Raw genomic sequence first — 22186 nt, 5'->3', positions numbered from 1 at the left:
ATACTACATCTAAAACATAATAATTGAAGGAAGTTTAAGAGGGGAATTCTAAGTGGTCAGTATCAAAATCATGTCCATCTGGGTCTAAAATCAAGGAGTCCAAACATGGCATTATAACACATATCACTTTGTCTATAATTATTTTTAGCTAAACACACTTGAAAAGCAGCAAATACATGAAGGGTTCTCTCTTCATTATTTTTCTTCCTGAATGCCTGAGATAGAACAAAGATGCACTCCTTGGAGAGTGGGGGGGGGGAGACATTTTGTCATGAGCAATGAGAAGTAGAGGCCAAGGGAAATGTACAAATTGTGTCCAGGTGAGACATTTCTTTCTACAGTTCATTGTCCTAGCCCAGTTCCCTTTGTCTTACCACAGTTTCATAAATACTCACTTTTCTTGGTGTAGTATAGGAATTTGGCTCTCAATTTGAGTCTTAATTTTCATTTTATGGCTCCAAGGTACTTCAAAAAATCATCAAACAAAATGTGGTATGCCTTCTTCTATTAATCTCTCAAATGTTAAATTTAATTTTTAGGGCCAGCCAGAAATGATAAGAGGGTAGAGGTTCAATTTTACCTCTCTATGCCCACAACACAAGCCACCAGACCCATCACCACCATGTTCTAGCCTGATGATCCAGAATACTGTGAAGCTATTTACCTTCTCTGAAACCCTTTCTCTTCATTTGTAAAATGGGAAACATCAGTTCCTACAATGTTTATAATATATCATTTATTTGTTATTCTAAATATACGTATTTATAATAAATGAGTTATTACATGTGAAATGCTTTGCGCAGTACCTGGTATGGTCAACAACAAAATGCTCTATCTTCTGTTGTTATTTGAAATTTCTGTTTTGTTTTCTGGGATAACACACATACTAACCCCTTTAACTTTCAGCTGACTTTACTCTTAGTTTCATAGAACTCTGAGATCATTAGATGACTTCTCTTGCCCAGAAAAATGTGGATCAAAAGCAACAGAGAACAAGGGAAAGGGCACTTCCATGGATTTTACAAGACATATATGCCCTGCAAGTGTCTGTGCAAATAAAACCACCTGTCCCTTTGTACTTCAACATGCTGTTAACTACTAGATCACATACCTGTTTGCTTTTCCTGTAACTCTACTTCCCTAGTAGAGTTTTCTGAGATACATTTGTAGATTGATAGGGAAGGTCTTTTTTTGTAATTTTTTAAATGATCATAGCAAATTAGCGAATGCGATTTCTCTGACTTGGAATCCAACTGCTAAATCAGAGATACTAATGGGAAAAGAAGTTCCTCATGGTCTGAATGAACACAGCACACGTTTGATGTAGTTAAGAGAGGAGTCCTGCTACTAGTACTTTGCAACAAACTCAGGCAAAGTTTATTAATCTTTCCCCAGTACCACCATGGTACAGAGGTGGATGAATCTACTATAGTATTAATCACACACCATTGTGACTCTTTTATTGATACTTATCTTTCTTCAGGCAGAACTGCTCAAGAATGAAGAGATTTTCTTGTTCATTGTATATCTCCTCAGGTTTCTATCAAGTACACACCAAATAAATTTGATTATATAAAGTATTTATGGTGATAGTAATAATCGCTAAGATTCCTTGAGCATTTAATGTATGCTTGACAACATTCTAAGCATTTTGTGTACTTTAACTCATATAATTCTCAAAACAACTTAATGTAAGCAGCTTTATTTTTATAGCATTTTTTTTTTGTACTGGGATTGAACCCAGGGCTACAGCTCCACACCTTTTTAATTTTATTTTGAGACTGGGGCCTGATAAGTTGTGAGGCTGGTCTTAAACTTGCTATCCTTCTACCTCAGCCTCCAAAATTGCTGAGATTACAGGCATATACCTGGCTTTTTATAGCATTTGTAGGGGATTACCAGGGATTGAACTCAGGGGCACCTAAACACTGAGCCACATCCCCAGCCCTATTTTGTATTTTATTCAGAGACAGGGTCTCACTGAGTTGCTTAGTGCCTCACCATTTTTGAGGCTGGCTTTGAACTTGCGTCAGCCTCTTGAGCTGCTGGGATTACAGGTATGCACCACTGTGCCCAGTTTATAGCATTTTTTTGTATAGAAAGAAACTAGACATGGAGAGATTAGTCTGCCTAACATCCACAGGCCTGAGGAGCAGAATTGAGATTTATAAAAGCATACAGTGGAAAGGGTATTAATCCCAATATCTTATGGGTTTTTATACTTATGCTAAAAAAATATTCCAACTGTAAGGGTCCGGCGAAACGTCAGAGAAGGAAAGACCACACGAGACTAGCTTCATGCAATGGCAAGGGGGATTTTTATTAGGGATCCTTTCCAATGCGTTGGGACTCTGTGCTCACTCAAGAAGGGAGAGCAGCCCAGAGCCCAGAGCAGAGGTCAAGCAGAGCTTAAGTATACTTTTTGGAGAGGGCGGTGGGCTTTGCATACATCAGAACAAATCATCATGAGGCGCGGGGAAATTGAACAACAACTCTGAGACATGATTAGTCCATTCATTGGAGGGAACAGTTTGGGCAGGGGCGATTGGTCACTTCCAAGTGGGGCACACATTCAAACTGATTGGTCCTGGGGCCTATATTCGTACGTGCCATGTTACCTGGAGCCCTTAGCTATTAAACAACCAGGGAATCAATGGAGATATTTACTGAGCAGCTCTCGCATTGTCCTAACAACTTTACAGACATTACAGGTTCCGGGGATAGCAGGGGAATTGTTTACTTTTTAGCCCAGGCCTTGCAATCTAGAAGCTTTACAATGCCCTAGTCTTTTACACTTTAACTTTAACTTTAACTCAGGATTTTGCAGCTTAGAAATTTTACCCTTACATAACAAATATGAAACTTGAAATTCATGGCTCACACACAGAAAAGGCTTCCAGCAGAAACAACAAAATAAACCTTTTCCAATCTTCCAGAGTATAGCATGTCCCAAACCTACAATAATTCACAGCTTCATCAATAAGAAAACTGCTTATAAATTTTCTTCCTTTCTTCATGACAATGGTTTCCTTTCAAACATCATGTTAGATGGGCAGAGATACTTGCCTCAGGGTGTTTTCTAACAAAAGCAGCAGTTTATCACAGACATTAAACCTTGTCCACCCACCCTGAACACTTAAAATCTATGTCTCTTTTAACACACCAATAGAGGGTTTAACTAGCAGAAATTTTTCGAGCATAATAAAGACATTGTTCTAAAAGAAAGTAGGAACATAAAAAAGAATATGACCTTCAAGTATGTGCTTTATAACCTCTGACTCTATTCACTTCTTATTCAATCTATCTTTGTGAAATCCCTGCCTCTTTTGATAGATGAAAAAAAATAGGAAACCTCACTAATTGGGATTTTATCATTGTGAAATTCTTAGTCCATTTTCTGATGCTAAAACAGAATATCACAGACTGGGTAATTTATAAAGAAAATCTTCTCTCACAATTCTGAGACTGAGAAATCCAAGATTGAAGGGCGCCCTCTGGTGAAGGCCTTCCTGCTGCATCTCAACATGTCCAAAGAAAAAAAGCAAGAAAGCAAGTGAGGGCAAAAGGTTGGGAGGAAGAGAGCACACAGGTAAAAGAGCTCACATGCACAGCAAGACCACTCTAACTAGCCACCCAGTCCTTTGATAAAGGCATTAATCCTTTCACAGGGGCAGATTTGCATGACCCCATCCGCCAATACCATCACAGTGGAAATTAAATTCAGCACCGGTTTTGAAGGAGACATTCGAACCATAGTATAGGCTTTGTTAAAAAATAGTAATAATAATAATCATAAAATATTGAACTATTTATTTTATGCAAAATTGGCTATGAGTCCAAACTTCTGGATGTTAACTTTGGGAAAAAGTACTTCGTAATTTAAAGAGAGTCTAACAAGTAACTTGAAAGAAAAACTTCTAAGATAAAAGTGAGCAATTGAAAACAGAATGGGGAAACTGAGGCAACCCGAGTGAGGTACACTCCACCAAGGATGAAAATGGAGGGCTTCCAAAAGAGAGTTGAAAACCGAGTGGTAGTCTTCAATGATATGGAGATAATAACAGCAGTACAATGTTACATGAGGAAGGGGAGCCAATGCTACAGGCTTAAAAAATAAGTGGGTGAATTGGACATAACTTTTCTACACATGTATGTGAACACATGACCAATGTAACTTCACATCATGTACAACCACAAAAATGGGATGCTAATTAGAATAAGTTATACTCCATGTATGTATAATATGTCAAAATACACTCTATTGCCATGTATATACATAAAAAAGAACAAATTTTAAAAGAGGAGAGAGAAGCCATAGAAAAAATATATATGTGTATAAAATAATATGTATATATATATATATATATATATATATGTGTGTGTGTGTATATATAATATATATATATATATATATATATATATATATATATTAAAGTTATATATATATAACTTTAATCCTACTATAAAATGCAGGATTAAAGTAACCAGGTAAAGTAAACCAGGCTTTTGGAAAGTAGGTAAATGAATAAAGAAGGGTATGGTAGTGTAAAAGAGTTGGGGAAAATGATTTATTTTCACATAGGCCTTAGGAATACGTTTTCAAAGCAAAAGGTAGAAATCACTGCAGCAACCAAAACTGATAATCAATGTGTAGAAATAGAGGTGGGAGGATTTTGGAAAATTGGTAGAGTAAGGTCAGGAGTGAAAGGGTTAAAGAACTGATTTGACCAAGTTAGTGTTGAAAAGGTCATATTTTTATCTTAGAAGAAAAAAAAGAGGGTAAGAATAGCAAAAAAAATTCATAATTAATAAAAAGAAAGTTACTAAGCTAATTTGGTTAAAATATTTTCATCTCAATTTTAACATTTGCTCACTAGTGTTCACTGATAGCCACGGTGTGTAATATCCTGCACAAGCATTGCAACAAAACTTCTAGCCCACAGGGCTTCCCACAATGCTTACATATTGTAATTTTTCAGCTGACCCTGTGTCATCAAAATAAGCAACCACTATGGAAAGCAGTACGGAGATTCCTCAGAACACTTGGAATGGGACCATCATTTCACCCAGCCATCCCACTCCTTGGTTTATATCCCAAAGACTTAAAGTCAGCATATTACAGTGATACATCCACATCAATGGTTATAGCAGCTCAATTAACAATAGCTAAACTGTGGAACCAATTTACGCACCCTTCAATAGATGAATGGATAAAGAAAATGTGGTATTTATACACAATGTAATATTACTCAGTCTTGAAAAAGAATGAAATCATGGCATTTGTAGGTAAATGGATGGAGCTGGAGAATATCATGCTAAGTGAAATAAGCCAAACCCCCCAAACCAAAGGTTGGATGTTTTCTCTGATAAGCGGATGCTAATCCATAATGGGGTGGGATGGGGGAGAATGAAGGGTCTTTGTATTGTGCAGAGGGAAGTAAGGGGAGTGGAGCAGGTGTGGAGATGGGAAGGAGACTGGAATGAGGGATTACTGTCCTATAAACCTGTATAATTGCACTTCCAGTGTGACTCTGCACCATGTTCAGCCAGAGGAAGGAGAAGTTGTACTCCTTTTGTGTACAATATGTCAAAATGCATTCTACTGTCATGTATAACTAATTAGAATAAATTAAAAGTAAAAAAATGTAAAGAAGAAATGTCAAGTACTTTTATTATATTTGTTTATCTCCGTATTATCATTTGAACATGGATCAATAAAAAATTATTAGCAATATTTTTCATTTATCTTTTTTTCATAGTAAGTCTACCATAATTCATTGTGCATTTTATATTTTTAACATCATAACTTAGACTAACTACATTTCAAACTTTTTAATAGATTTATGTTGCTAGTGACTACCATATTAAAAAATATAGATTTATAGATTTCAGTCACATAATTATAAGCAGTTGTTGCATTAAACAGCTAATTGAGGTCCTTAAAAACTTGATTCATGATATTTTCCTATGAGAAATCCTATGAATCAAAATATATACTTTGTTTGTACTGTTAGGCTCTACATAGACATCTGATAATGGAATAGTAAGAAGCCAGGAATTTAAAATAGCATTGCTATTTAAAATATTTTCCTTAAATTTATTTTTAAATAAGTAAAAACTGAAATCTGAAATAATTGTTTCTTAACATTCATGTAAATAAAGCATTTTTACAGGCAGAATGTTGCCTCTATGTAGTTTTGCTTATGACACTACTGAAAACGAGCATAGCCTAAATTTTATGGTTTAACATTATAGTAGGAAAAAAAAAAGCAAATAAATATCTTAGGATCTTATTAAAGAACTTGAAGATTCTCTCCCAAGGTTAAGGCCTTGCATCATATAATTCAAGAAAGATTAAGGATAACCAATGATGTTATGAAAACCTGAAATAATAGTGTACATTGACAGATCTTTTAATTGTAATAGCAAAAAGTGTAACACTAAAATGTACCATACATCATCAATGAGTAGAAATTTAGGATACAGTTTGCTGCCTTGACCTTCAAGCTCCAACTATGTTTCAATCATCAAGAGTCCTTAAAAACTATAATTTACAATCTTTGGAAAGAGACTATGTGGACACAATAAACCACATATTTTATATGGGATAAGAAAGGAAAATGTAGTTGGCCTCATGTGCTCAAATTCAAACTACTAAAAAAATTCACTTGCATTTACACATTGATCTTCAATGTGTGGCAAACTCCTAATGTTTATCATCAGCTCAGTTATTTACGATCTCATAATGTGGGTTCATTTTTTAAATCTTAGATATTGGCCTAGAGATCGAAAGAGTTGAGGTCTCAAAGGTCTCTCAGCAAAGTTTCTGCTAATTATAACACAAACATGAATACCCCAGAACCACATGAAAGTTAAAACTGCTCTCTCCTGTGCCAGAAAGGGCAAGCCAAGATAGGAATGAGTTTATGTATGCAGGGTAATGTTCCTCCTTACATTGAGGACATGCTCTGGAACACACCAATCAAACGGAAATAAGCTAAAAGAGCACTTGCAAAGGCAAATGACTTTGCACAGAGCTCAACAGACTGTTCATTAACAGAGGTAGAATATCACGGAATAACTGCAGCAATCACCAGCAGTTAGAGGTAATCAATAAAACCCAGGGAAGAAGAAATAATGACAAAACATCAAACTGTTCACTTCTATTTCCAGTTTTTGATAGCAGCCTATTCATAGTTATTAGGCATAGGGGCAAGGGACTCAATGCTCTTTGAAGGCTTTATCACATTCTAAGAGAACATGTAACTTTGATGATCTCAATCAACAGTGAAAAATGTTAAGTGTTACCAAATTGATTGTGAGAAACATAAAACCTGATACCATTTAGGAAGCCTTTGTTGGGAAGTACCCTTCAATTTGTTCATTCCATCTTTGGAAGACCAGGGTCAACTAGTTTATAAGATCTTGCTTAAGACTTACCAACACGATATCTGTTTGGATCCTACCCCAATTAAAGAAAACAAGAAACTTCTCTTATCTCTATTTCTCCGTAACGCTGATTTTTTTTTTTCATCTTATTTGGCAGTTTGATGCCCAGAATGATTTTCTGTTTATCTATTTGATATTCCATTTTGAAAAAAAAAACTGGCTATGAATCTGCTTTCAGAAAATGTCTATTCTTTGTTTTTTCAAGACTATTTAATTTCATAGTTAAGAAAAAGAGGACGAGATGAACAATGAGAAATGGGGTAGATTCTTCAAAAAATACATGTAACATTTGGTGACATACAATATACTTTCTTTCCTCCAAAACTTTTGTATCAGGCAAGGCTATATTTTATTGGATTTTAAATGATATTGTGTAAAATCACAATGAGTTAGTCTATCTTCAAAACTCCCTGGTGTAGCATATGTGAGCTTTGATTAGAAAGTGAACCTACTATGATTAGTAATAAAAAAAAAATTGGAGACTCTTTAACTGGCAAAATTAAGAGCTACTCCTTCCAAAAATATTTGGCCACATTTCCTCCCATTTCACATTATTGCACCAAGAGCCAATTACTATTTGCATGTAATTATTTCTGGATGAGAAAGAGAAGGCAAGGTGAATTTTTTTTTGTCTACGTTAGAATTAGCCAAATATAACCAGACAGATATGGACAGAATTTCTTTCCAAGAATATTCATCCACTTAACGAACTTAACAAGAGTTTTCTTATCTTGTCAATCATATTATTTGAGCAGAAATCAGCAGAATCTCTTTTAGACTCATTCCATTTACCTCATAGTGATTAAAATTCACTACTCACAAGAAAGATGTTATTATTATTTTTTTAAATTTCTCCTCTCATCTTCACTCTTAGATCTTATCCATCACAAAGTTTTGTAGGTTCTATATCCAAATTACAAATTCAACTGCTTTTATTCTATTCCCATTTCCACCAACATGATCTCTGTGATGGCTAATTTTAAGCCTCAGTTTAGCTAAGCTATGTAACACAGTCATATGGTCAAGCACTAGTCTATATATTGCTAGGCTGATATTTGGTACATACTATTAACATTTACAATCAGTTAACTTTAAATAAAGGAGATTGCCCTTGATGATGTGGCTGGGCCTTATCTAATCAGTCGAAGGCCAAAGAGCAAAATCCCCTACCCCACCCTACCTAGAGAAAAAGAAATTCTGCCTCAAGATGGCAAGATAGTAATTCCACTTGAATGTTCAGTCTACCTTTCTTGAGGTATTTTGGACTCAAGACTACAACACCAATTCTTTCCCTGAGTCTCTAGTCTATCTACTTTATAGATCAGATTTTAGCTCTGCAGCCTCCTCAATCATATGAGCCAATTACTTAAAATAATTTTTCACCCTCTCTCTCTCTTTGTCTGTCTCATTTCTCCCCCCAGCCTCTCTCTCTTGCTGTTTACCTGGAGAAATCTGACCAATACCCCTAGATTATTAAAATCATATATTACTATAACCTCTTCATTTCTTTCATTACCTTAATAATCTTTTTTTCTACACATCAGTAATACATAGATATGGGAGGATAGACTGATTAATAGGTAGATAAAATTTTGCTACTATCTGCATACATTCAGATTTTTAAAGCACTGAAATAGCTTCTAAGCCCTTCCCCATGGCCTCTAGGTTCTTGCCTATTCTCTAGTTTCAGCTTAAATTACTTCCCCCAAATAACTGGGCTTTGTTTAAAAAGACAAAGTTTCTTAAGGAGAATTTAAAGTTTCTAATTATATATTTATTTGATCCTTTGTCTTCTTATTCTGTTTCTTTCCAAAAAAGGATAAAGACCACAGAGTAGGGATGATCTTTTCATTTATGCACATTATATTCTCCATGCCTGGGCTAGTTTTGGCAATTGTTGAACTCTAAGTATTTGATGAATTAATGGATCTAATGTTATCAGTAGTTATCCTGGGTATATATATTGAAGAAGAGGCACCAATTTTTACCTCACAGATGAAAAATGACAATATTAAGTTCAGGAAAAGGGCAAATACAAGGAAGAAATTATTCACTTAACCCATTGCTATTAATTATAGAGCCTAAGCAAAGCGATTCATATCCAATTTTTGTTAGACAAAATATATTCTGCTTGCCTTATTAGCTTGAAATATGATTGTTTAAATCACTCATCTTTTTAAAAAAGTTTCCTTTTTAATTTTACTCCTGTCAACTTATTACCAAAGCAGTCAATGATTTGGTTAAAAAATAAACCAGAATGGCTGCAACCAGGCTTTATTGGTTCACCAGTATATGCCATTTATCATCCCTAATAACTTTAGAGAAAAGTTTTCATTTTTCTGAGCCTCACATAGTCTACTCACATAATGAGTAAACTATGAACCCAAATGATTCACAGATCAAGAAAAAGAGCATATGTAGAGCAACTAAGGAAAAAATAGGATCTTACATAAATACTTTGGAGAGTGTGGTAAAGAAGAAAGAAGGCTTTGAAATAAGGGATCTGGGCAAAACTACCAGCTCCAACCATCATGCATGCTGTTGTGAAGAACCAAGATATACATTAAGCACATTAAGTACATGATACATGATGATTATTTTATTTTTTAAAATTCTTATGTGCTATTCCCTAAATTTTCTAACTTCTGCTTGACAGACAAATATATTATAAATTAAACATTCCATTTAATATCTGGCATGGGATATAGCTCTACCTCCACTACCACCACTGCAGCATAGAGCAAATCCAGTTCCTTTAAAATCCTGGAGGAAGCCCACAGTGGCACACATCTGTAATTCTATCTCCTCAGGAGACAGGATGAGCACAGGTTTAGTCTGAGGCCAGCCTAATGACTTAAGAAGACCCTGTCTCAAATTTAACAAATAAATAAATAAATAAATAAGGATGGGGTTGTAGCTTAGTGGTAGAGTATCCCTGGATTCAATCTCCAGTAACACACACACACACACACACACACACACACACATTATAATAATAGTAATAATAATAATAATAATAATAATAATAATAATAACACTAATAAAACTGATCCAGGAAGAATAAAACTGGATTCTATCTCCCATCTCATACAGAAGTTCTCAAATGGATGAAAACTGAGGCCTAAGAAGCTTGGCAACTTCCAAAAGAAAACCAAGGGAAACACTTCCACATATGGGCACAGGCAAAAAATCCCTGAATAGTTCCTGTATACTCAGAAAATTATAACAAGAATCAATAAGTGGTATCCATAAATGGTATCAAATTTTTCTGCACAGCAAAGCAGACAGCAGTCGAAAGAAATAGCCAACAGACAGAGAGAAAATCTCTGCTAGTTCTGCTTCTCACAGAGGATTCATATTCCAAATATATGAAGAACTCAAAAAACTCAATGCCAAGTAAATAAAAACCCAATCAATAAATAGTCAAATGAGCTCAACGTACATTTCTCAAAGGACAAAGTACAATTACCAACAATAATATGAAAAAAAAATCAACATCTTGAGCCATGAAGGAAATGCAAATCAAAACTATATTCAGTAACTATCTTATTCAGGTCAGAATGGCAATCCTTAAGAATACAAATAACAATACATGCTGGTGAGGATGTGGGAAAGGGGAACTTTTATACACTCTTGGTAGTTTAAATTAGTTCAGCCACTATGGAAATCAGGATGGAGATGCCTCAAAAAAACTAAAAATGGAACTACCATATGGTCAGGCTATTTATCCAAAGAATCAAAGTCAGATGCTTGAGAGATACATGCATATACATGGTTTCTTTCTCAACTCTGAAGTTATTGAATCAGGGTAGATGTCTATCAACAGCTGAGGGAATAAATAAAATGTGGAATATATACAAAAATCTAGTTTTATTCAGTCATAAAAAAGAAAAAACAATATAATTTGCAAGAAAGTGTTTAGAACTGGATAGTATCATGTAAAGTGAAATAAGCTGGTCTCCAACAAGTACAGTAGTTTTCTCTCTTATGCAGAAGACAGAGGGGGAAATAAGGAGCAAGTGCATCATGAATGAGAAGAGAAACCATTAGGGTAGAGGAAGGGGATCAGGTAACCTTTTTAAGAGCACAGGAAAAGATGCACAATGAAAGACTTAGAAGGCTGAAGAGAAAATTAATCCATATCCCTCAGCAGTGGTTGAAGGCAGGTAAGCTGGAGGCAGAAGGAGATTCATGGATTTTCATGGAGAGCTACTGGAAATTGGCTGCTTGAGAGCTACAGGCAACTAGCACTATCAAGGAGGGTGTTGTTTCAGTTCTATAGTCCTTGATTTCAAGAGAAAACCTTGTTTCTTTGACTTTTATATCTACAGCACTTTGAAAGCACATACAAACTTCTAATTCTCTCTACTAAGACTGTTCCTACTTTGAATTCACAGATTACTTTCTATTTCTCACAAAACAGAAAATAGTAAAATCTGATAAAGACAGATTGAGAGGACATACAAGAACCCTGCCATATATAATGTGGTGGTTTGTTGTATTTTATAAGGATGACAATTATCTATTCAATTGAATGTTTAGATCTAATTATAGACTATGAAATGAGTGTTTACCATTTCATCTTTTATTTGTCCTTGTAAGTTTCCAATTGATGTCATTTCAATATGATTATAAATTCACAGACCTTTTTTTTTCCATTAGTGGAAAATGTTGTATTTTTGTGTCCTTTGTAAGCAGATTGGAAAAGTAGCACACCAAGACTAGTGATTGGCGGCCTGAGAAGGGCCTTCAGATGACCATGGGCACAGGGCAGTTATGTGTCCATTTCTTCCTCAACTAGAGGAGCTCATGTAAACTTTCATTTCATGAAAGGATTACACTGAGGGTGGGGGTACAGAAACAAATATGACTGTATAGAACCATGCCTATTGGTTCTCAGTCCTTTCTGTTTCAATACACTATATCTACTACATATTTATTTACTCATGAAATAAAGATCTACTTCTTACAGGAAGAAAATGACAGTATTAATAATTTAGCTATTGTTAAGAACAAAATAATTCCTGAGCATTTGATCCATTAAACATGCAATCTATGAGTACTTTCATTTTTAGCAAAAGGAGATGTTTTGTGCTTCAGTGGTTACAAAGAAAACACTGAGCATGATCATTTCTCTCAATTTTCTTTGGATCATATTAAATTAGTTAGATGATTATAAACGTGAAAATGCTGTGTTGATGATAGTAAAATCAGATAACATAAAGGAGAGAAAATCATGTGGTAAAATCCTTAATGTAGAACCTGGATTTTATCATTTATCTACATTCAATAAAATCATTACTTCTCTGAAATGCATTGAGAAGAAATCAGCAATAAAAAAATCATAATGAATTCATTATTAGCTTTAAATATTTTCACAACTAATATTTCTATGAATTTACAGATACACTGCTTTATAATCTCTTACATAATTGTCTAAAAGAATAACATGGAAGACAAGTGGAAGATTCTAGGGCAACTTGATTAGTGGCCCTTTTGGGTCTCAAATCTACATCTCTAAATTCTTAGCCTAGTGATCTCTCCCCTAAAATACAGTTATTTAGGTTAGAAAAAAGTATCCAACTATGATATATGAGATTTATCAGAGAAATTTCCCTACCCTTGCATCTGGTTTATGGAAACATAAGGGGTAGAATAATATTGGGGGACAAGGCAATTTTACTGATTTAAGACAATAATGCATATCTTTTCCCCAGAAGCAGGGTTAGATTTGGCACCTCACAAAAGCATTTTTGCAATCATCAGGGTTAGAAGATGCAATTCCACAAGTGTATGCTGAGGGCCATTACCAAGTAGGAGTGACGCATCGAAATTTCCTTGCCAGCGTACCCCATGTTAAATGGACTTGCCTTGGAATTTCGCTGTTGACATTGCATGTGTGTTTGAGAAAGGTGACCCTACTCAAGGACGAGGGTGGATCCAGGATTAGGGTGTATCCTGCAGTTTGAGGAAGTATAGTATCCTGGTCTTTGGGTTTAGGGCATTCCCAGTTTTAGACAATAGGGATTTTAGGGAAGTTGGATGTTGAGGATTATTGCTGCTAGAAATAGGGCGTTCCTGCTACCTGAGCTCCCTTTGAGTTCTCGTGAGATTCAGAGAGTATTTTGGGAAGAAAGCCTCCTGGAGTAGGTGAATTAGGTGGCAGCAGAACTGGGATTGCCCCAGAGCATGTGTGGAGGCCCATGTGAGTTCAGGAATAAAGAATTGCTGTTTGAATCTACAAAGCTGTGGTGGCTCGTGATTCTGTGCCCAGCCAAGACTGCGGCATTAGAACTAATTAAATTTAATGAGCACCTAAGAAAATTGAACTTGTACAATTTTTGACTATATTAGCAGTCTAAAATTTTTACTGACTGCTGAGTAAACTACCAAAATTTTTGGTCAAATATTAGGGGTGACTATCTAGTAGAATTAGCAGTGGTTTTAAAGCAAACAGTCCATGTTCAAATCTAATTTTTCTACATATTAACTTTCCCAAGGCCTCAGTTTTCTCATCTGTATAAGGGGAAACTAAGACAACCTGACAGGAGTGTTACAAGTGTTACTGGCAATATGCATATACAAATGTACAGCAAAGCACCTGGTACAAGTAAATCACCTTTTGTGACAAGAATCATTATTATTATTAGTCTTAATATTATTAAATGCAACATGAAATCCAATTTACACCCCCCCCCCAGATTGGGAAATGTGTCTTGACCTGCTAATATGTCAAAGATAGTGTTTCTCCTCACCTTAAATGGAAAGAAACGTCAAACCTGAAAGAGCTATTTTTACAAAATCCAAACAGAACATGTACATGAGTTTCTATTTTGATAGTGGCAGACAGAATTGAAGACTAATTACGCTTATAAACTGATCACTCTCTTTTTAAATAAGGGGATACATGTCTAACCAAATTGCATCTGAATATTTTCTGTCAGTATGGTATGCATGGTTTATTTTAATATTAATAAAAAGAGAGATTACAAAAGATTAGGCAGAATTTCAGTATGTTAATTTTGTTTCTCTTAACACTCAGAATTTTATTTTTTTATTTCTTTGCTCCTTATAGAAGTGGAAACTTTTAAAATATGAAAGGGATATGTAACTATAAAGCTAACATATGTACTTATTCATAAAAATGTAAAAGGGAATGTATATAATGAGCATCAATGTAAAAATTTTGTGTACAAGCCAGGGCTTCAACCTCCTTTTGGAAATTTTACATTGTGCAGACAGTGATCCGTATTCATACATAGACTCTTTTGTGCAAGTGGTGGCTATTAAAAATATTTTTAAAGCATTATGGTAATTCTTAATCACTAGTTATTTTTTTCATAGCCTAAAGAAATCAGAGGCATTGCTGATAGAATTAATGACAAGAGAAACAATGGTGAGATTTTAGTTCCATTCAGACCACCCACACCTCACTAAAAGAAAGAGTACAACCCGAACAAAGTAGTCATTATCCCAATCAAAAACTGAACATAAGGTTTTATCAGTACTTACATAACTAACTCTTATTAAAACGCCATGAAAACTGTATAATGAGATCATTGTTATTCTGAAATGCTTGGGGGTTTGGATTTTCATATCTTAAATTTCTTAAAATCAAATGTATATACTGAATATATAGCTAGAAACCTGATCACAGGGTTTCTGAGAAATGTGTTTTTTAAATAATTCTGTGTAACGTCATTCCTTGACTAAATAGTTCTAACATTTTTTTTTTAAACAAAGTTTGGTAGCTTATGTGTTTGAAAACTACTTTTAATGGATTGCTTGGTTTGTTTATTCTTAGTTCAAGGCAGAAGCACCTTGACATTTACACTGCTATTTTCCTGCTTTCAGGGATTCTAACAAAAAAAAAAATTGCCTTGACCTGGATTAGCTTGAAATGGTCCTCTGAACTTTCACAAGGCCATTTTGGCTATCTCCAAAAGAACGTACTTTATCATAAACCTGTTGCCACATCTTTCATAAGGATACATGTGTAGGCACATGGACATAATGTCCCTCAACTTACAAATAGTCTGTGTTCCCTAAGTCACTGATTATAGTCATCTTTGTGTACTCTGATGTAACCTTGGAGAAATAATGTTAGAAATATAGTTACTTAGAGACCCCTGCAGTCTACTTAACCAAGATGTAACTGAAAAAAATCAGATTTTGAAAGAAGAATAGGATGGTTTTAGAACTTAATCAGTGGATTTCTTTTAAAGGTAACATTTAGACTTTAATTCAGTTTTAATGATGGAGCTTAAGATGTTCACTTTTCTAAAAGTACCATTTCTACCTGGTACCCATTACTAGACAATGGCTCATGTCTGCTTCCTTCTCAAATTCCTACATCCTTCAATTAGAACCACTGCAATGGTAAACTTTGATGCTTCTCCCCCAAACCACATCAAATATCCTAAACATTGGTAAAATTCTCTTAAAATTCTGCCTGACCACAGTTGATGCTGCAGAAATGTGTGAGGGTGGGGAGAAAGGGGGATAGGAAGGAAGAGAAATTACTTCTTTCTAATTGCTATCCTTTAAATGTGTAAACATAGTAAATGTGTGATCTTATGCAGATATTCTACCCCAATGCATGAATATGAGTTCATATTGCTATATCTAGGACCCCTATATTTGGGCTGCCTATTAACAGAAAACCTTTGCTAATCATTTTTGCAGAAAGCAGTTTTGAAATCCCATGGTTTCTAGTCGAACATTTAAAATTTTCAAATCAAAAGTCTCTGTTTCCACTCATTTAAAAGGAAGGAGCTGGTAATATTTAACTTTAAAGACTATATAGACTGAATGTATCAGTGAATGAAAAAAAGGAAATAATAGATATAACCTCAGCCTCAAGAATGCATGCCTGTAAACCTAATAATTGATGACAAGGCCAGGAATCTTGCTGAAATTTGCTAAAATAAGCTAGGAAGAATACACACACAAGATAATATTTCAATCACAAAATGGCTGATGCCAAATTCTAAAAAGTAGTTCCAATTTTAAAAATTAATACATGTAACAAAATCTGTCTCAGGAAACCAAAATGCTTACAGTGACATTCCCTGAACACTTTAAAAAATGGTTTTTAACCTCTTTTTTAAAGTACCTTGATTTATTTTAGAAGCTAGTATATTCAAATAATCTGTTTACTCTTTTTTTTAACTCCATATTTAATTCCATCCCCACTCTCCAATTTTTTTTTTTTTACTTTCTGTGGAATATGGAAATCTCTCAAATGGTAGGTGATTAGCAAATGTTTACTAATGGAAAGCAATATATATATTTTTTAAAATTTAAATGAAATGTATACCTCACTATAGTGATTCTGGTGGTAAAGAACCATTTGTGTCATTTAATTTAAAAAAATGACAAAATCATAGAATTTGCAGGGAAATGGATGGCACTAGAGCAGATTATGCTTAGTGAAGCTAGCCAATCCCTAAAAAACAAATACCAAATGTCTTCTTTGATATAATGAGAGCAACTATGAACAGAGCAGGGAGGAAGAGTAGGAAGAAAAGATTAACATTAAACAGAGACAAGAGATGGGAGGGAAAGGGAGAGAAAAGGGAAATTGCATGGAAATGAAGGGAGACCCTCATTGCTATACAAAATTACATATAAGAGGTTGTGAGGGGAATGGGAAAATAAACAAGGAGAGAAATGAATTACAGTAGATGGGGTAGAGAGAGAAGTTGGGAGGGGTGGGGAGGGGGGATAGTGGGGGATAGGAGGGGTGGCAGAGTACGGCAGTTGCTAATGGGGCATTGTGTAAAATTGTGGATGTGTAGCCGACATGATTCTGCAATCTGCATTTGGGGTAAAATTGGGGGTTCATGACCCACTTCAATCTAATGTATGAAGTATGATATGTCAAGAGCTTTGTAATGTTGTGAGCAACCAATAAAAATAAAAAAGAATACTTAGAAAATACAAAAAAAAAATATCTCTCCCTAGGCATTATGGAAAAGAGGCTTTGGAAATGAGAACACTAGATAGTCAGGAATAAAAACAGCATAATGATATACAATAATTTTATTTTGTAATTATGAATTATTATTATTATGAATCATCTTCTCACATCTTATTCTCATTTCATCTCACTTTATGTTAATATTAACAGCCTATTGAGATTTTCTATTTTAGAGATGAGCATCTGGTTCTCATGTACTAATTAGCTTGCAGGTCATCTGAAAGGAAAAGACACATTTTAATGCTCAAACTTCTTCTCACTTTTGTAAATCCCAAGCACAATGACCTTTCTCCACTATCACTTTTCTTTTTAAAATATTTTTTTAGTTGTTGAACCTTTATTTTATTTATTTATATGTGATACTGAGAATCGAACCCAGTGCCTCACCCGTAGGAGGCAAGTACTCGTCCACTAAGCCACAACTCCAGCCCCTCCAGTATCACTTTTATATGGCATTCTTAATTCTGAGAGCTATTCTACTGGGAACTAGTAAGATGCTGCCGGCAAAAGGCGATATTAAAACTACATTGTGTGACCAAAGAACAGAGGCAAGTCAATGAAGAAAGGTGGAGTCTAAACAATGTGCAACAACAGAACATTTTTGTGCAGAAAAAGAAAAATTTTGTATATAAGCCAAAACTTATATACAAAAATAAACTCAAAACTGATCATAGACCTAAGTGCAAAATACATAATAATAAAACTTCTCGAACATAGCGTAGGAGAAACTCTAGATAACCTTGGGTTTGACGATCACTTTCTCAATACAACGCAAAAAAGCATGATGTGTGAAGGGAAAACCAATAAGCTGGATGACATTAAAACTAAACAAACTTTATATCAGCAAAGATATAAAAATCTCTTTATGAAACATATATCCGATAATAGGATGTTATATCCAAGTTACAGGAAGGATTCTTAAAATTCAACAACCAGAAAACAAACAGCTCAATTTCAAAAAATGGACAGACTATTGCAACAGATATTTCAATGCTGAAGCTATGGCGATAGAAAATAAGCATATAAAGAGATGCTGTAAATCATGTGTCATAGAGAACTGTAAGTTCAAAAGAACAGACCAATATACACCTATTAAAATAGTGTATTCCCAAACCACTGTCAATACCAAATTTTGGTGAGAATGTGGAGTAACCAAAAGTGTCATTTATTACTGGTGAGAATGTAAAATGGTAGAGCCACTTGGGAAGAAATTGGACAGTTTTCTTATGAAGCTAAATATCAGTTGATCATATGATCTAGCATTTGAACTCAGGAAAAGAATGTCAGATATGTATCCCTTTAAAAACAGTAGCAAAAGTTTAGCACAATATCAAAATATTTCACCATAAGTTTTCATCCCTAAAGTTTGTTATATGAATCAGGACATTTCATAATCAACATTTCAAGGCCTGTACAGTTGGGATAAAATGTACTCTGTTATAATATTACTCAGAGAAAAAATATACCATTTGTTTATTCATTATTAACTCAGGGGCAGACAAATACTTAACTTTTCTATTAAAAAATACATGATAAAGTAAATTAAGTCCATACAGGTTATTGAACAGGTAAAGAATTTACTAGATGGAAAACTTAGCTTATAGAGGTGTCTTTTATGTCTAGTGCAGGTGCCAGGAAAAACAAATGAGGAAAGTTTACTATTTTGTCATATATCAAATATACTCATCTTGTATGATTTTTATTAGCCTCTAAATTTTTCTTAATAAATTAAGAAAATAGAAAAAAAAATTACTAAATGTATCCTAAAACATAATGTGCCTAATCTGCTAAGGACTTTTTAATAAAGCTGGATTTAATGTGGTTTGATTTTTCTCTTTAGTTCTTATTACATCTACCATCACTACATTTTATTTAATTACCTTGTTCTTTCTGTTTCCCATTCCTGCACTAGAAGAACCTGTTTTTTTAAAAAACAGGTGTTTTTAACGAGGTGAATGCTCCATCTCTGATGCTTTTAAAGAATGCATGGAGCATACGGTTCCTTTAAAGTATTTTAATAAGTGACTATTTTCCAAAGTCTTACTGGGTCATAGTGTTAGAAGACATTATATAAAGGCTGGGCATGGTGGTAGACACCTGTAATTCCAGCAGCTCAAGAGGCTGAGGCAAGAAGATCTCAAGTTTGAGGCTAGCCTCCAAAATTTAACGAGGCCCTAAGCAACTTAGTGAAACCCTGCCTTCAAAAGTAAAAAAAAAAAAAAGATTAAAAGGACTGGGGACATAGGGTTTAATCCCTAGTACCTACATTTTTTTAAAAAGGATATTATATAACTATGGATTTTAAATGTAAATTTGAGTTTAAAATCATAAAGAGAAATTATCAAACATCAGAAATATGAAAAGCTTTTTTTTTCAATAAAAGGATTTCATTTTACTGTCTCACTTTATAGACATAGAAATTAAGATGTGGAGAGAGCTTAGATGCTTGTTGGATCACAAAACTTTTGTCCTAAAAGCCAATATCCTAAAAACCTTGTGTTACCCAAATATTCAGATGCTTAAGGCATCCAGACTAGGATGTAATATCCACAGAGCTTTAATTCTGTTTGCTTTTTTCAGTAGCCATATCACATTTGACTGATGCTGAAATTAATGTAAAAATATTCTTAGTCATTTTCTATATGGTTACTGTTAAAATAAGTTTTCTTTATTCTCTATTTTTACATTTGAACTTTTCTTTGGCAGAGGGATAGCCTTCAAATTGTAGATGTTACGGCCTCATAGTTTTTTTTTAAGTGTCGTGTTCACAGAAAATACATATTTTAAAAATTAAAACAACTTAATCAAGGGCAAAAATCAATAAATAAATACAATTGGAAATAAATATCCTACCTATAAAAACCCGGTGGCACCTGCTGCACCAGGAAGCTCTTCTCCATGTCTTGGAGGATGTCATTCAGCATCCGAACACGGACAGGAGCTCTCTCCTTGGGATCATTAGCAGGTCGCATTTCATCTGACTGAAAGAGTTCAGCGCTCTCCCGCAGTCGTGATGCCAAGGCTAGCAGGTGCTGAGCATTGGGATGATCACCTGTGGAAGATAAATGAGCCATCTCAGAAGAGACACACTCAAAGGAGCAAAGTCAACTTCTGCCATTGTGACTCTAAGTTGTAAACCAGGCAGACCACCCAAGATGAAGTGTATTGTCTGTGACACTTTTCACTTTTTTTCCTGTCACTTCACAAAAAGGAATGCAGGTATTTGAATTTTGCCCATCACAAGGAAAAGATTCCACATCAATTAAACTTTGATAACGTATTCATTTTGCCAAAAGTGTTGTCTAGCCTAGTTTTCATAGTCTATTAAATTAAGTTTATTACTACCAATCATAGTAGCAGTAAATAGATATTGATTGTGGAGAGATTGCTATATTACAAACATTACCTTGAGCACTTACTTAATTATTTTATTTAATATTTACTAAACCTTGCATTGTCAATTCATCTTATTAGAACCTGAGCATGAATTAAGGTAAGCAAATTTCATAGGTCATCAAGTAAGGCAGTAACAGTCCACAATTAGAAGCCCAGATTTTCTGATTCAAGTATTTACACTTACCATGGAGTATTCTCTATTAAGAGAAACTATCCCAGTATAGTGTCAGTTTTGTTTTGATTTGCTTTTGAGAATTGTTTTGATTTATTTTTCTTGTTTTGCAAATTACTGAAAGTTATTCTTATGCTAATGGTGGTTACAAGAGGTACACAAGTCACTCCTTTGATTAAGAGAAAAGTAGCACTAGAACTGTAATGGACCCTGAACCCTGGAGACAGTCCACCTGACCTAAACTCCTTCTTCACCCTATACGATTTGAGTGATATTGATAAAGTTACTGAGCCTCAGTGTCTTTAATTATAAAATGAAAGTAATGATAGAACATACTTTATAGATTTGTTATAAAGATTCAATAATTAATAAATATAAAGGATTTTCCCTACAGGCAAGCAGTTGCCAGCTGATTTGTATTGAGACATCCTTTAAAACTCTTTCTTTTGTCAGGGGCATTCCTTCATTCTCTTCCAGACATTCCACCACATCACTTAGTTTTTAAGTGAAACAAAAGGTGGTGTCATTCTCAGGAGACTCAGTACAAGCGACTCCAATAAGGTCAGCGCATCACAACAGAGGATTATTTCAAGGCAGGGTGATGAATGAATATAGACTGAAAAATCTAAGTTGGCAGTCTGAGAGTGTGACAGTGAGACAGGCAGATGGAGGGATTTGAGGAGGTCTGATGTTGCCTTCATTAGGGAGAGTCCTGGATCAAAAGGACACATCATGTAAGTACTCTTTCCAAGTGAAATCCAAGAGATCACCAGCTCCCCAAACACTTCATGAAAATGCAGATCCCCAGGTCTGCTTAATCTTTCTAGGGGTACAGCCTGGGAATCTCCATTTCAATACGTTACTCCTATTATGCACCTTAAAATTTAAGAAACACTGCAGAAAGGTAATAATAGGTTAAGAAAAGGAAAATAAGTTTAGAAGTAGCACTGATGCATGAAATAGGTGAATCATAGAATGACCAAACTCTGACAAAATAATCTTTATTATTTCTCATTTAAATTTAATGGGGACTGTCAATTTCTTTAGAGTCCAGTGGAGTACTGACACTCAATAATTGCTTACTAAATAAATCCAATAAAGCATGTTTAGAAAAAGTCTAATAATAAGATAAAATTTTGTAAATATATAATCATTTTGTAAGGGATACAATGAGATAAGATACACAG

General features: G+C 34.6%; 1 protein-coding gene across 1 annotated transcript in view; it reads right to left on the bottom strand.

Moving 5' to 3' along the window:
• The window catches only part of NAALADL2 (N-acetylated alpha-linked acidic dipeptidase like 2), a 961526-nt gene that overhangs the window by 20033 nt on the left and 919307 nt on the right, over window positions 1–22186 (bottom strand). Inside the window, exon 13 of the mRNA XM_081302331.1 lies at window positions 20285–20483. Within this exon, the coding sequence (XP_081158457.1) occupies window positions 20285–20483 (199 nt within the window). The remainder of the gene's footprint in view (window positions 1–20284; window positions 20484–22186) is intronic.

This window comes from Spermophilus citellus, assembly GCF_964194105.1.
Source record: "Spermophilus citellus genome assembly, chromosome: 7".
NCBI lineage: Eukaryota > Metazoa > Chordata > Mammalia > Rodentia > Sciuridae > Spermophilus > Spermophilus citellus.
The sequence above is the reverse complement of the archived record's forward strand: the minus strand, read 5'-3'. Positions and strand labels throughout refer to the sequence as shown.